General features: G+C 44.1%; 1 protein-coding gene across 4 annotated transcripts in view; it reads left to right on the plus strand.

The window, feature by feature from the left end:
- LOC134353556 (transcriptional enhancer factor TEF-1) overlaps positions 1–12,841 on the plus strand; it is a 326,595-nt gene that overhangs the window by 295,808 nt on the left and 17,946 nt on the right. For all 4 annotated transcript variants that reach the window (XM_063061583.1, XM_063061584.1, XM_063061585.1 and 1 more), the window contains one exon: positions 609–782. In XM_063061583.1, the coding sequence (XP_062917653.1) occupies positions 609–782 (174 nt within the window). The remainder of the gene's footprint in view (positions 1–608; positions 783–12,841) is intronic.

Consider the following 12,841-nt stretch of genomic DNA (forward strand, 5'->3'; position numbering starts at 1 on the left):
TAACAATAATAATCTTAAATGTTACAATGAAAATGAAAGTGTGGAGGATGCAATTGTTGAAAGCATTGTATGAAGGCAGTCCATTACCTGCACTAGGTGCACTAGATTTTGTTAATTTACAGTCAATCAAAAATACATAAATATCAGCAGGTATTTGCAATGTAGACAGCATTATAACAGGTTTAAAGTGTTTACTGTGCAGTGATGTGAGTAATAGATAGTGGGGAGGCTAACTAGAATCATTGATCAGACTAACTACCGAGGGGAAAAAGCTTTTAAGATGGCATGAAGGTTTTGTTTTAATAGCCCTATAGTGCTTTCCAGAAGGGAGCTTGTGGAAAGGCAGTTTGTTGGGTGGGTAGTGGTAAGTGGTAAGGATTTTTGTGTCCGCAATGATATTTTCCCTGCCCGCTTCCTTGTCCTGGACATACATACAAATCTGTATATTTTTTCTCAGCAATTTTTAACTCCCACTGCGGAATGTGAACCTCTGTTCTTTGAATTACTAGCCGAGGCCTGTGAATTACATGAACTTTGAGATGATATTGTGTGAGTTTGATTTGTGTCTATGGAAATGATAATATTGTTCTTTTCCTCTTTTCTTTCAGTATAACAAGCACCTCTTTGTACATATTGGGCAGACCAACCATTCCTACAATGACCCCTTGCTCGAATCCGTGGACATTCGCCAAATCTATGATAAGTTCCCAGAGAAGAAAGGTGGCCTTAAAGAACTGTATGGGAAAGGACCTCATAATGCCTTTTTCCTAGTGAAATTTTGGGTATGTACGTCACTCCATCTCCAGTGAATTCTTTTCCAGTTTTATCTACCATGGCCCAGTTGGTCATGTTTTCATCCTTGTGGGGTTAAAGGTTACGGTTCATGTTGTTGGATTCTGATGGACCAATCAAGTGTGACAGTGGAAAAGTGTGTATGGAACTGGAGGAGATAGCTGAGGTACTTAATGAATACTTTGCTTCAGTATTCACTACGGAAAAGGATCTTGGTGATTGTGGGGATGACTTAGAGTGGATTGAAAAGTTTGGGCATATAGACAGTAAGAAAGAGGATATGCTGGAGTGTTTGGAAAGCATCAAGTTGGATAAGTGTCCGGGACCGGACAAGATGCACCCCAGGCTACTGTGGGAGGTGAGGGAGGAGATTGCTGAGCCTCTGGCAATGATCTTTGCATCATCAATGAGGATGGGGGAGGTTCCGGAGGATTGGAGGGTTGCAGATGTTGTTCCCTTATTCAGGAAAGGGGGTAGAGATAGCCCAGGAAATTATAGACCAGTGAGTCTTACTTCATTGGGAGAGGAATAACATAATTAGGAATAGTCAGCATGGCTTTGTCAAAGGCAGGTCATGCCTTCCGAGCCTGACTGAATTTTTTGAGGATGTGACTCAAAACGTTGATGAAGGCAGAGCAGTAGATGTAGTGAATATGGATTTCAGCAAGGCATTTGATAAGGTACGCCATGCAAGTCTTATTGAGACAGTAAGGAGGCATGGGATCCAAGGGGACCTTGCTTTGTGGATCCAGAACAGGCTTGCCTACAGAAGGCAAAGAGAGGTTGTAAACAACAGGAATTCTGCAGATGCTGGAAATTCAAGCAACGCACATCAAAGTTGCTGGTGAATGCAGCAGGCCAGGCAGCATCTCTAGGAAGAGGTACAGTCGACGTTTCAGGCCGAGACCCTTTGTCAGGTCAAGAGAGGTTGTAGATGGGTCATATTCTGCATGGAGGTCGGTGACCAGTGGTGTGCCTCAGGAATCTGTTCGCGATCCCTTCTCTTCGTGATTTTTATAAGTGACCTGGATGAAGAAGTGGAGGAATGGGTTATTAAATTTGCTGATGACACAAAGGTTGGGGGTGTTGTGGATAGTGTGGAGGGCTGTCAGAGGTTACAGTGGGACATCGATAGGATGCAAAACTGGGCTGAGAAGTGGGAGATGGAGTTCAACCCAGATAAGTCTGAGGTGGTTCATTTTGGTAGGTCAAGTATGATGGCAGAATGTAGTATTAATGGTCAGACTCTTGGCAGTGTGGAGGATCAGAGGGATCTTGGGGTCTGAGTCCACAGGACACTCAAAGCTGCTGCGCAGGTTGACTGTGTGGTTAAGAAGGCATACAGTGCATCAGCCTTCATCAACTGTGGGATTGAGTTTAAGAGCCAAGAGGTAATGTTACAGCTACATGGGACCCTGGTCAGACCTCACTTGGAGTACTGTGCTCAGTTCTGGTCGCCTCACTACAGGAAGGATGTGGAAGCCATAGAAAGGGTGCAGAGGAGATTTACAAGGACATTGCCTGGATTGGGGAGCATGCCTTACGAGAATAGGTTGAGTGAACTTGGCCTCTTCTCCTTGGAGCAACGGAGGATGAGAAGTGACCTGATAGAGGTGTATAAGATAATGAGAGGCATTGATTGTGTGGATAGTCAGAGGCTTTTTCCTAGAGCTAAAATGGCTATCATGAGAGGGCATGGCTTTAAGGTGCTTGGAAGTAGGTACAGAGGAGTTGTCAAGGGTAAATTTTTACGCAGAGAGTGGTGAGTGCGTGGAATGGGCTGCCGGCAATGGGGTGGAGGTGGATACGATAGGGTCTTTTAAGAGACTTGGAGCTCTGAGGTACATGGAGCTTGGGAAAATAGAGGGCTATGGGTAACCCTTGGTAATTTCAAAAGTAAGTACATGTTCGGCTCAGCATCATGCACCAAAGGGCCTGTATTGTGCTGTTGTTTTTCTATGTTTCTATGTTCTTTTGGAAGTCAAAACTTGTTGCCTCATAATCATTTTATTAAGCGTTAATAGAACAAAGAGAGAATTGAAAATGGACAGTGATAAAGGCAGAAACTAGTAGCAGACTGCAGGACAGACAAAAGATGGCACCCAACATGGAGCAGCTGTTTTTATCCACACATAGATAAGAAAACTCCATTCAGATTCACAGATAAGAACCCATCAATGAAAACAATAAGGCACTACCAGAGAAGCTTCCAGACCCTTTCAGAATCATACCAATATACCCACATGCATATACATACTGTGGCCACTAGGAAGAATACTAAACAGTTACTTGTACAAGCAGGCAATTAATTGTTAAACTGCAAATAAACTGACAATGAAGATCCAACAATGTCCCACTCCAGAGTTTTGAACATCTTCGGTTTTATTAGATCCTGATACGCTTGTGATCCAAAAGTTTTTCAGAAGTCAAGAATCAGGCATGGAACTTGTTGCTTACGATTGTTTTAAGAGCGTCAAAGTGGAGAATGAACAAAAAGCTGCGAAGACAAAGAAATGACAAAGGAGAAAGCAATCATGGTCGTCTCATACTCAGGCTGGAGATAACACAAATTCCAGTGATAATAATTAACCTATCAAGTAGCCAGATATAAGTGGCATGACACTTACTATAGGAAAACTAAGAAGCTTTTAGAAAGATACAGAAGGAACTGTAATGTTAAACTGCAAAAAGCTTGACAACAGCACACCTCATTTCAGCAGTGTGCAGGTTAAAAATTTACAGTGCCAGGAATTAGGAGAGAATTCTTTGATGTTAACACAAAACCCCTTTGGTAAAATGATGAGGATAAACAAATACGTTGTTGCAGTAATGTAGGAATCTGGTAAAGTGTGTACATGTGTATTGACAGGTCAGGCTAAGTGAGGGTATGTTTCTGTGTGTAAGTAGAAGGCATTGGTCAGACCGCACTTGAGAGTGTTGTGAGGACCTTTGGGTCTCTTATCTAAGAACAGGGTGACAGGGTGCAGATACATCTTTACCAAAGGCGGTGTAAGGAGCTCCTTCCCTCTGCTAGCCTGCAGGTCACCCCGGGTCACGTGAAGCCATGGCAGCAGGTGGTGGACAGTCGTATGAGCAGCTGGTGCACATCACAAGTCCTGGTTATGCGACCGCTGATGCCAGGCAGACAATCTCTGAAGAGTATTGATAATGGCTGAGGTCACCTGTCTTGTAAAGACACTGCCCAGAGGAAGGAAATGGCAAGCCAGCTTTTTTTTGTCATGGACATACATACCCAGGGTATAAATGCCCTGGAAAAGGTCATTTTGCAGCAACAATACAGTACATTGTGAATAGGACAACTAGGGATAATAGAACACTACAGCACAGAACAGGCCCTTTGGCCCATGATGTTGTGTTGACTTTTTAACCTACTCTAAGATCATCTAACCCTTCCCTTCCACATAGCCCTCCATTGTTCTATCATCCATGTGCCTTTCAAAGCGCCTGTTGAACGTCCCTAACGTATCTGCCTATGCCACCACCCCTGACAAGGTGTTGCATGCAACCACCGGTCTCTGTGTAAAGAACCTACTTCTGACACCTGACCCCCCCCCCCCCATACACAAACAGGAGAAAATCTGCAGATGCTGGAAGTACGAGCAACACCACACAAAATGTTGGAGGAGCCCAGCAGGACAGGCAGCATCTATGCAAAAAAGTACAAAGTTTCAGGCCAAGATCGCATGGCAGGACTGGAGGGGAAAAAAGTTGAGAGGTAGACTTAATGTTGGGGGAGGGGAGAGAAACGCAAGCTGATAGGTGAAATCGGGAGGAGGAGGGATGAAATAAAGAGCTAGGAAGTTGATTGGTGAAAGGGATACAGGACTGGAGAAGGGGAGTATTATAGGAGAGGACAGAAGGCCATGGAAGAAAGAAAAGTGGGGAGGAGCACCAGAGGGAGGCAAGGAGTTAAGGTGAGAGAGGGAAAAGGGGATGGGGAATAGTGAAGGTGTATGGGGGGGGTAGGTCATTACCAAAGTTCAAGAAATCAATGTTCATGCCATCAGTTTGGAGGCTACTCAAACGGAATATAAGGTGTTGTTCCTCCAACCTAAATGATAGTTGAGGAGGCCATGGATGGACATATTGGAATGGGAATGAGAAGTGGAATTAAAATGGGTGGCCACTGGGAAATCCTGCTTCTTCTGGCGGACGGAGTGTGGGTGTTTGGTGAAGCGGTCTTCCAGTCTACGTTGGGTCTCTCCAATATACAGGAGGCCACACTGTGCGCACTGGACGAAGTATACAACCCCAACAGACTCGCATAGGTCACCTCACCTGGAAGTTTGTTTGTTTGGGGCTCTGAATGGTAGTGAGGGAGGAGGTGTAGGGGCAGGTGTAGCACTTGTTCTGCTTGCAAGGATAAGTGCCTGGAGGGAGATCAGTGGGGAGGGAGGAATGGACAAGGGAGTTGTGTTGGGAGCGATCCCTGCAGAAAGTGGGGAGAGGGAAAGATGTACTTGGTGGTGGGATCCCCCTCTCTCCACACCCCACCCCCCCATAGACAAATAGTGCCAAAGCTTTCCTGGATTTCCACTCATACCAGGAGACCATGCTTGAGGCACTCACTCAAAATTCCCTCTCATTTTTCCACAGCTGTGTAGACCAACCATTGCTCTGAGCAGGAAAGTTTTACGTGGCCTGAAAACTCTGCATCACTTTAAATGTTTTGTTTTGTAATATGTACATCAAAAAACATAAACCACAACTCACAACATAAGTAAACAATGTCAGGCAGAAAGAACAACTGACAGGCACAATGGCAAAAGTAAAATGTTTTGACTAGATGGCATCGGCATGAAGTGGGCCGGTGCTTTATTAACAATGGGCGTCCAACTTCCAATCTGTGTTTATTGTTACAATTTGTAACAGTGTTGTTACTTGAAACACTGACAATGTAAATACATTGAAGCTCTAAACTGTTTCAAAGTAAAAGTTGTGGTACATTTGTCATTTAGAAGATATATGGATTATATTAATTAACATAAAATTACAGGGTACAATATTGTGCAAAAGACTCAGTCACTAGCTTCCCTAGTATAGCTAGGGTGTCAAAGACTGTTGCACAGTACTGTATTGATCAACGTAGAGCAGAGAGCGAGTTTGTAAATTGTCAGGTGCAAAGGATATTGGAAATGGTGAAGGTGGAGCACCATGAGAGGGGTGTGGGACAGGTGGCAGAGAAGGAGTGCCAGGGGCAGAGGGTGGCATGGGTGCAGATACACCCAGCCCTGCGACACCAGGCAAAGTCATTTGATTCCAAACAATTGGTTTATTGATCACTATAGAATGTCTATCTGGTGCTTCCTGCTCCCTCTCCTCTCCCTTCTCCTTTTCCTCACCCTGATTCCCCTCTCCCTGCCCCTTCCCACTCTCAGTTCACAATAGAGACCCAGATCAGAATCAGGTTTATCATCACTCACGTACGTCATGAAATTTGTATTTGTGGCAGCGGTACAATGCACAGCATAAAATTACTACGGTACTGTGCAAAAGTCTTAGCTATATATACATTTGCACAGTATTGTAACTACAATTATATTAATGTAGATTTCAAAATCATATTAGCATAATTTCATAATTAAGTTTACATAAAAGAAAATTTCAGCTGTGTGGCAACAAAGGCTATGTACGTGAGAGCTTTTCAGTTACTGCGCAGCTGGGACTTGTCCAGCTCAGAGAGAACAGTGCACTCACTGCAGCATTTTCTCTGCCAACCTTCTCAGTTCTTTTATAAACCTTGGAAGAAGTCTCGGATGTGTCAGGAATCGTAAACCCAGATTCAAAGAACACAACTGAGGAACAGGCCCTGTAGCCCATGATGTACTAATTAAACACCTAACTAAACCAATTCCCTTAGCCTGCACAAAGTTCAAAGTAAATTTATCATCAAACATCACGTCTCCCCATACCAGCCTGAGATTCACTTTCGCACAAGCTTTCACGGTAAGTACAAAGAAGCACAACTGAATCGAAAAACCACGCACAAGAGAAACAACCATTGTGCAATAGACAACAAACTGTGCAAATATAAAATTAAAGAAAAACAAATAATAAATAAATAAATAATAAATATTGAGAACATGGGATGAAGAGTCCTTAAAGTGAATCCATACGTTGTGGGAACAGTTCAGTGATGGGGCGAGTGAAGTTATCTTGAGTGATTCCAGAGCCTGATGGTTGAGAGGTAGTAACTGTTCCTGAACCTGGTGGTGTGAGTTCCGAGGCTCCTGTACCTTCTATCTCCCTTTTTTCCAGCATTTTCAAAGAGCTGCTTGAATGCCTTTATCTTATTTGCATCCACCACCATCCCTGACAGTGCATTCTAGGTAATTACATAAAAACTGAACATAAATTGTGCATAACTAACACAGCAAAATAGACATGGACATTACTGCAAGCTGAGGAAAATCAATTCCAATGTTGAATTAAGGTTTTTCATGTGACAGTGGGGGAAGAAGCTACTGTTGAAACTTGAGGTTGTTGGGCTCCCGTACCTGCTACCTGTTGGCAGCATTGGGAGGAGTGTGAGGCCTGGATGGTGGGAGTCTATAATCTTGCGTGTTGGCTTCCTGAGACATCCTTGGTGGTGTGGAGAGCTGTATCCATGGTGGGACAGGCTGAGTCACTGCTCTCTGTGGCCTCTAGTGTTGTGTGCATTGGAGTTACCACAATGGAGTGCGATGTAATGAGTCAGAATGGTGGGGGGAGCTGTATCCATGTCTGAGTCCTGATAGCCTCTTGCAATTCCATACCAGACCGTGATGCAACGTTCAAGGACTCTTCTTCTCATGCTTCTAATATTTAATTCTTCTTTATTTATTATTATTATTATTTCTTTAAGTATTTTCACAGTTTGCTGTCTTTTGCATGCTGGTTGAACACCCAAGTTGGTGAGGTCTCTCATTGATTGTATTATGGTTATTATTCTATTATGGATGCAAGAAAATGAATCTCAGGGTTGTCTATGGTGACGTATATGTACTTCAATAAAAATTTACTTTGTAAAGAGTCAGAATGGCAGGGAGAGCTGTACCCACGATGGAACCACCATTCTCTAAAGCACCCGGCACTGGAGTTTCCACACCAGGCTGTGATGCACCCAGTCAGAATGTTTCCACGGGACATCTGTAGAAATTTGTCTTGACCAGAGGACGTAGCCTCAGAACAGATAGATGTACATTTAGAACAGAGATGAAGAGGAATTTATTTAGCCAGAGAGTGGTGAATCTGTGGAATTCTTTGCCACAGGCGGCTGTGGAGTCCAAGTTTTTACATATGTTAAGGCCGAGTTTTATAGATTCTTGCTGAGTCAGGGCATGAAGGGATACGGGGAGAAGGCAGGAGATTGGGGCTGAGAGGGAAATCAATCAGCCATGATGAGATGGCAGAACAGACTCAATGGGCCAAATGGCCTCATTCTGCTCCTAGATCTTACAGATTTAAACTCAGTATGTTACTCCTTTCTAACCATGTGTCCTCAGCATTGAGAAAGCTGTACTTGAAAGGACATCAGTTACTCATTGGATAAAGTTTAATGAGCATTTGTCTCAGTAAGGTTTATTAGAACCTGAATATAAATACAAACATGTATACCTGCAAATGTTCATATGATGTAGGGTTAAAGTGCATTAACGATTAGGCTGGCAACCTGGTGATGTGATTCATCAAGGCATTTGGGATTTTGCAAATAATCAGAATCAGGTTTAAAATCGCCAGCACGTGTTGTGAAATTTGTGAACTTTGTGGCTTGAGTACAATGCAATACATGATAAATATATTTTAAAAACAGAATTATAGTAATTATATATATTTCTATTAAATAGCTAAACTAAGTGGGGCAAAAAAACGGAACTTTAAAAAAGTAGTAAGGTAGTGTTCATGGATTCAGTGTCTATTTAGAAATCAAATGGCAGAGAGACCAAAGCTGTTCCTGAATCATTGAGTGTGTGTCCTCACACTACTGTATCTAGCTTCCTGATGGTAGCAATGAGAACAAGTTATGACCTGGGTGATGGAGGGGTCCTTAATGAGGCACCAGTCCTTGAAGACGTTTTAGATACTACGGAGGCTAGTACCCATGATGGAGCTGACTAATTTTACAACTGTATGCAGCATACTACAATTCTGTCCAGTAGCCCCCACCCTGTATCAGATGGTGATGCAGATAAATCTGTAATGGACACGGATGTAGGTAATATTGAGAAACGATCAGATTGTTGGTATTAAACACATTTGTTCCACTAATCTTCCACAAGGTTTGATCCCAAGTTGCAGTCAACTCTGCTGACATAGCCCCGTTAGTGAAGGACAGTAAGGAACAGATAGCAAAATGCTGGGCTTGAGAATTCAAGATTGTTTAATGTCATTTCCAGTACGCAGTGTAAAGGAGAATGAACTAATTGCTACTCTGGTTCCAGTTAGCGGTTAGTGCGATACTATACCAGCTCGAGCCATCAGAGTTTGGTGTTCAATTCTGGCATCCTCTGTAAGCAAATTTGCCTGTTCCTTCCCGTGTGTGCGTGAGTGTCCTCCGGTTTCCTCCCACAGTCCAAAAACACATTGGTTAGTAGGTTAATTGGTCACTGTAAATTACAACGACCAATTGTGTGGATAAGTGTGTGCCTACGAGAACTTAATGGACATATCCAGATCAAAAATGTGGATGAATCAGGAGATCCGTAGTCTGTTGAAGGCTAGATCTGTGGCATTCAAGTCTGGTGATCCAGGACTGTGTAAGAAGGCCAGGTATGATTTGTCGAAGACTATCTCAAGAGCAAACGAACAATTCCAATTGCGGTTAGAGGCGAAATCAGATGCACGTCCAGTCCGGCAGGGTTTGCAGGCCATTACATCGTACAAAGCGAAACCCAGCATCGTGAATGGTAGTGAAGCTTCCTTCACTCCCAGACGAGTTCAACGACTTTTTGGCTCGTTTTGAAAGGAAGAATAAAACTACAGCTAATGAGGATCCCTGCAGAATCTGGCGACTCTGTGATCTCTGTCTCGGAGGCCAGTGTTAGAACATCTTTCAAAAGGGTGAATCCTACAAGGCAACAGGCTGTGATGGTGTACCTGGTAGGACTCTGAAAACCTGTGCCAACCACCTGGTGAGTGTATTCCAGGATGTTTTCAATCTCTCATTGCTACACTCAGAAGTACCCGTCAGCTTGAAAAGAGCAGCAAACACATCCGTGCCGAAGGAGAGCTGGGTGAGCTGCCTTAATGACTATCACCCAGTAGCCTCACATCTACGTGATGAGTGCTTTGAGAGTTTGATAACGACTGGAATCAGCTGCCTAAGCAATTTGCCTATCACTACAATAGGTTTACAGCAGCTGTGATCTCATTGGCTTTTCAAGCAGCCTTGGCTCACCTGGACAACACTAATACTTACATCAGGCTGCTGTTTATTGACTACAGCTCAGTGTTTAACACAATCACTCCTACAGTTCTGAACAAAAAGCTCCAAAACTTGGGTCTCAGTACCTTGCTCTGCAGTTGGATCTTTGACTTCCCCACTGGAAGACCACAGTCTGTGCAGATTGGAAATAACATCACCACCTCACTGCTAACCAACACTGGTGCTCCTTTGGGAAGCATTGACTTGTCTCGAATGCTTTTCGTCTTCACTTTTGGTTTGGTCTGTTGAAAATCTATCATACTGTTGGACCTTACAGAGAGAGGGGGTATTTATTGAAAATGGGTGATCCTCCAACTTTTTACATTAACAAACTGGGTGAGTTGTAAGGTAGTATACAGAATTGCACTTGATGCTGCAGTAATTACAGATACTTCTCAGCATTACAATTTTGGTTTTTCATTTTTAGTAAGTAGTTGACTGGTTTTGGAAATTTTATTTTGATTTGACATGATGCACAATGTTTTGTAGATTACCTCAAAAATCCTATTTCAATATATTTTAAATTTAGAAAATGAGACAGTAAAAGGTGAAAATAGTTGTGGAGGCTGAGTACTTTTTCACGGCAATCTATACACCAGCGGTCCCCAACCACTGGGCCGCGGACCAGTACCGGGCCGTGAGGAAGCGATATGATTTGGCATAGGAGTCAGCTGCATCTTTCCTTATTCCCTGTCACAGCCACTGTTGAGCCATTACGCATGCGAGGTCATTACCTGCGTGTCGTCCATGTCAGCGCGGGAAGGAGATCAACTCCTCCAGCTTGCAAATGACGGCGGGCTGAAAAGACTTTTTGACATAACATCTCTGCCGGCATTCCGGATCAAAGTCAAGGCTAAATATCCTGGGATAGTCACGAAGGTACTGAAAACGTCGCTTCCATTTCCAACATATCTCTGCAATGAATGCAATGAAAACTAAATTGCGGAATAGACTGGACATAAGGAACCCCCTTCGAGTATCGCTGTCTCCCATCACCCCTCAATCGGACCGTCTCATTGCAGGGAAACAAGCCCAGGGCTCCCAATGATTCAGCGATATTGGTGCGTTGCAATGATTTTATATGTTCATACTGGGAAAATATGTGCTGTGTTTAATATCCAAACATTACTTAAAATGTTATGATGCTATTGATTTATATAACCATATAACAATTACAGCACGGAAACAGGCCATCTCGGCCCTTCTAGTCCGTGCCAAACGCTACTCTCACCTAGTCCCACTGACCTGCACTCAGCCCATAACCCACCATTCCTTTCCTGTCCATATAGCTGTCCAGGTTAACTTTAAATGATAATATCGAACCTGCCTCTACCACTTCCACTGGAAGTTCGTTCAACACTTACTTCAAGCTCCCCTGACAATTGACTTATCGCTATATTCATGCGAGGAAAATATGCGGTGTGTTTAATATTAAATTCGTTAGATAAACCTTTTTAGAAAGGAAGTTGAGTGTATTAGCCACTTATCACTGATATTCCGGACGTGATTAAGACCCCCCTCCCCCCCCGAACAGAATCGCCAAAAACGATTTGTAGAAAAAAAACGTACACGCATGCGCGCTGGTGCCCGCGCAAGGCTTCATGGTCATTGTAGTCTTTCTCTGGGTAAACACAACGTATTTGACTGCTACTCTCGTCCATTGGCCGGTCCGCAATACGAAAAAGATTGGGGATCCCTGCTATATACTACTGAACCTCTCATGCTCTGTTTGTCTGTTTGTGACCTCCAATTAGCTCAAACGGTGCATTACACCGGCACTTCTTTTTTTGGCTAAATCGAATTAAAATGTGCTAACTTACAGAATGCAGGCAAAGTTCAGGGTTATATATTCGTATAAAATTGCTCATTTGCCAAAAATCACCCGAGACCTGATTGGCCGTCACCGAAATCAGGACGCCACAGCCTGACGCATGTGCACGGCCAGCCTCAGCAGCGCCTCACGATGCAAACAGAGCCGCTTCCACCTTCCATGGAAACTGCGACGCCACAGCCCGACGCATGCACACGACCAGCCTCAGCAGCGCCTCACGATGCAAACAGAGCCGCTTCCACCTTCCATGGAGACCGCGACGCCACAGCCCGACGCATGCACACGACCAGCCTCAGCAGCGCCTCACGATGCAAACAGAGCGGCTTCCACCTTCCATGGAGACCGCGACGCCACAGCCCGACGCATGTGCACGGCCAGCCTCAGCAGTTTGGAGGCTTTTGTGTTACTGCTTCCTATCGTCTATTGAGCATTAGGATAAAAGTATATGGATATCCTAATAATGCCGCGTGGAAAGAGAAGGGGAACAATATGGTCAAGAGATGACACCAAACATCGTCGGGAAGCGGCAAGGAGAGGGAGAGAACAACAATCGGATGAGGCCAGGGCCGCACGACTCCAGGATCAAAGAGTCAGGACAAAAAAGATGAGAGAAGACGAGACAGAGGAGGGGCATGCACGTCTCCAAAATGACAACAGTAGGCACAGATGGAGGAGAGAACACGAATCCGATCAGGCCAAGGCCGCACGACTCCAGGATCAGAGAGAAAGAACAAACGGTAGAAGAGATGAAGAGATGAAGGATGAAAGGGCTGCGCGTCTCCAGAATGACAAAA

This window comes from Mobula hypostoma, chromosome 11 (genome assembly GCF_963921235.1).
Source record: "Mobula hypostoma chromosome 11, sMobHyp1.1, whole genome shotgun sequence".
Lineage (NCBI taxonomy): Eukaryota > Metazoa > Chordata > Chondrichthyes > Myliobatiformes > Myliobatidae > Mobula > Mobula hypostoma.